Source organism: Cricetulus griseus, chromosome 5 (genome assembly GCF_003668045.3).
Source record: "Cricetulus griseus strain 17A/GY chromosome 5, alternate assembly CriGri-PICRH-1.0, whole genome shotgun sequence".
NCBI lineage: Eukaryota > Metazoa > Chordata > Mammalia > Rodentia > Cricetidae > Cricetulus > Cricetulus griseus.
This window is the reverse complement of record NC_048598.1, coordinates 145,896,351-145,899,896: the sequence shown is the minus strand read 5'-3', so window position 1 is coordinate 145,899,896 and position 3,546 is coordinate 145,896,351. Positions and strand designations below refer to the sequence as shown.

The 3,546-nt window shown below is 61.7% G+C and overlaps 1 protein-coding gene across 1 annotated transcript; it reads right to left on the bottom strand.

The window, feature by feature from the left end:
- Nucleotides 1-320: 320 nt before the first annotated feature.
- Nucleotides 321-3,203, bottom strand: LOC113836212 (homeobox protein Nkx-2.1). Its single transcript, XM_035445056.1, has 3 exons — nt 3,127-3,203; nt 2,006-2,391; nt 321-1,066 (listed from the first exon to the last, which is right to left on the bottom strand). Exons 1-3 carry the CDS (start codon nt 3,201-3,203, stop codon nt 321-323), a joined length of 1,209 nt encoding a protein of 402 aa, XP_035300947.1.
- Between the last annotated feature and the right edge of the window lie 343 nt (nt 3,204-3,546).

The following is a 3,546-nucleotide window of genomic DNA, read 5'->3' as shown; positions in this document are numbered from 1 at the left end:
AAGAGAAAAGGAAGAAGGGAGGATGGAGAAAGAAAGGAGGAATAGGAGAGGAGAAAGAAAAGGAGGAGAAGGAGGAGGTGGAAGAAGAAGAAGAAGAAGAAGAAGAAGAAGAAGAAGAAGAAGAAGAAGAAGAAGAAGAAGAAGAAGAAGAAGAAGAAGAAGGCGTCCAGCAGTTTGGTCTTTGTGTACTTTTCCTTGGTCTAAACACAAACAGGTTCTTAAGAAAAGTCGAAGCGTGTGGAGCAGCGGGCGAGTGGTGGTCTTTGGGGCGGCGGGCAGAGGCGAAGCGGTGAGGCTCTGCGGGTCCCACGTGTCTCGTCTCACCAGGTCCGACCATAAAGCAAGGTAGAGCAGGACATGGCGCCATAGTCCGAGCCCGAGGAGTTCAGATGGGATAGGCTGGAGACCTGGCCCTGCAGCGCTGCGGGACTGGCTGCGTGGTGCGCCAGGTCCGGGGACTGACCCGCGCTGCCCGGCTGGTGGCCTGGGTGTGCGCCTAGACCCGCGCCACCGCTGCCTACCGAGATGGCCGCGGCAGCCGCCTGCGCTGCTTGTGCTTGCTGCTGAGCTTGCTGCTGCGCGTGGCCTTGCAGGCTGGCGGTGCCCGGCGCAGGGGCGCCCGCCTGGCAGGGTTTGCCGTCTTTCACTAGGACCGGCACGGCCACCCGGCGCGGTGACTGCTGCTGAGCTTGCTGCTGCTGTGGGCATCCCGTGCCCCCGCCACCTCCGCCGCCGCCGCCGCTGTCCTGCTGTAGTTGCTGCTGAGCCGCCTTGTCCTTGGCCTGGCGCTTCATCTTGTAGCGATGGTTTTGGAACCAGATCTTGACCTGCGTGGGTGTCAGATGGATCATGCTGGCCAGGTGCTCACGCTCCGGTGCCGACAGGTACTTCTGCTGCTTGAAGCGCCGCTCCAACTCGTACACCTGCGCCTGGGAGAAGAGCACCCGGCGCTTCCGGCGGGGCGCACTAGGCAGCGGGGCCATGTTCTTGCTCACGTCCCCCAGCGAGCCCAGGCCGCCCATGCCGCTCATATTCATGCCGCTCGCCGGGCCCATGAAGCGGGAGACTGTAAGCGACAAACGCACAGCGTCGGCTGGGGCCGGGGCCGGGCCAAACCTGCTTTCCTTGCCCTTGGCCCGCCGGTCCCAACCTTCGACGGCATCCTCCTCACCTAGGCTGCCTAATGCTCCTTCCCGAGAGAGGCCCAGCTAGCTGTGGAGTGTCTAGTGCCTTGCCCAGGCCGTGCTGTCGAGGAGCTTACGGGTTTCAAGCCTAGCTACTCTTCATCGGTGTCAGTGTCTCTTTAGAACCAGAATGTACAGTGAGGGAAAAGGGCGGTTCTACTCCTTTCGTGCCCGAGCCGGGTAGGAAGCCCGGGGTTGCAGAGAGATGGGGTCGGACCGCAGACCCCGACTTCAAGGGGTTAGCAAAAGGAATTTTTCAATTTCCAAAGCCCGGGCTTCCAAGCACTTGGCCTCTTGCTCTCTCTCTCGTGAGCTTTAGGTGAGTACACCTGCTCGGCCCATTTAGAGCCACCTCCGAAGCTGCATGCCCTCCCAACCCGCCCAGAGATTTCTAGAAAGCTAGGCAGCCCGGCTAGGCGCTGGGGTGCGTCCCAGCAGGGCAGCCTCTCTCCTGACCGGGCCTGGCTTTCTCCAACTCCGCTGGTCCAAGCCCTCAGCTCAGGGGGGCCTCCCTCGGCACCCTGAAGTCTTCTGGGCCAAGCCAATAGTTGGCGCCTGCGGTTGCTCGGTGCCAGCACCTGTCCGCGGGACCCCAGCTCTACTAAGTGCCTCTTTTGAACCCCTAGCCCAGTGTGGGGAAGAAGGTCCAGTTCCCGCACCCCATTCCTAGACGATGCTGCCCGGCTGCCCACCCTGATGTCTAAGAGCATAACCGGCGAGCGGCGGCGAGCGGCGAGCGGCGAGCGCCGCACCTCGCGGGCCGCATTGACCGCGCCTCCTTTGCTCAGCCCGCGGCCCCGCGGCGGGGCGGCCTCACTTACTGGCAGGGAAGCGCGGGTCTGGGTTAGCGCCGTACCATCCGGGGCCCGAAGCGCTGTTCCGCATGGTGTCCTGGTAAGGCGGTAGTTCGCTCATGTTGCCCAGGTTGCCGTTGCAGTAGCCCCCCACAGCGGAGTGTGAGAGCTGGGGCACCCCCGCCGCCGTCATGTGGTAGGCGGCTGTGACGGCGCCGTGGTGCCCCACGGCGTGCTGCTGCATGGCCGCGGCCGGCGGGGCCGCCTGGCCCTGTCTGTATGCTGCTAGCGGAGCCCCGAGGCCGCCGCCCTCCATGCCCACTTTCTTGTAGCTTTCCTCCAGGGGACTCAAGATGTCAGACACTGAGAACGGAGTCGTGTGCTTTGGACTCATCGACATGATTCGGCGTCGGCTGGAGGAGGAAGGAAGAGGAGGAAAAAAAAAAAAAGGGAGAGGGGGAAGGCGAAGCCTCGCTACTTTTTTTTTCTCCCTTTGCCAAATATTCTGGTGTTACCTTAACGCCGATCTTGTTGGATGTACACGTAACGGAGTGGACCGAGTCCGCCTTAATTGGCTTGAGTGGAGGCTCGGGGGCTGCCTCGCGTTTGTTTTAGCCCGGCGCCAGGTTTTAGGCAGCCACCAGAGGCGGGGCATAAGCGCTAAAGCAACAAGACAATAGAAGCCTACATCTTGCCCGAGATAATTAGCTTACATGCTGATGACAAGGTAAACACCTTTAAGCTTCACTTGTCAGGATTTTTAGGTCTCAAAGAGAGAAAGGAGAGAGAGAGAGAGAGAGAGAGAGAAAGAGAGAGAGAGAGAGAGAGAGAGAGAGAGAGAGAGAGAGAGCCAAAGCATTACTTTCCCCCTCCTTGGACCCCCCACCCCCATTTTTGTGGGGTGCCTGTGGCGCGCGAGGAAAAGGCGGGGGGGGGGAGGGAAAGGAGGAGGGAACCGAGAGCGGGAGGGCCAGAGGTAGGGTAGAGAGTAACCTAAGAGGAGGAATGGAAAGGAGGAAGGTGAATACTGCTTTGCAACCAACTTGAGGAGTTACAAAGTGGAACCGCGGTCGCATAAGGACGGGGTTCCGGGGTCAGGGGCTGGTCTTTGGGGAGAGGAGGCTGAGGTACAGGGAACGGGGTTTCACCTGAGCCTGCTGGGGCTGCTCCTCCCTCCCGCTGCGGCCTCCCAGCCCCGCGCCTTCCCACCGCCTCCGGACCACATCGGGTTTCGCGGCGCTGAGCCCCAGGCACCACCAAAAGAGTGTGCGAGTCTGGGGATGAACCCTGGGGCTGCACTGTTGGTCTGTGTGTCTGTCAGTCTGTCTGCCTCTTCTGCCGCCGTCAGAGGGACACCTCTGCTCCCCGCCCCCTTTCCCCTTACCCGAGAGAATCCCAGCGGGCGGAGGGGGAGCTGACTAAGGGAACGACTGCCTCCGGGAGGCTGTCACCGATCCCCGCGCCACCCCCCACCAAGCTCCTGGCTCCTTAGCGGACCAGCCCCCCAGCCCACCCCACCCCACCGCTCCCTTTCCCCACCCCTTTTGCCGGCCCAGGCAAGAACACCG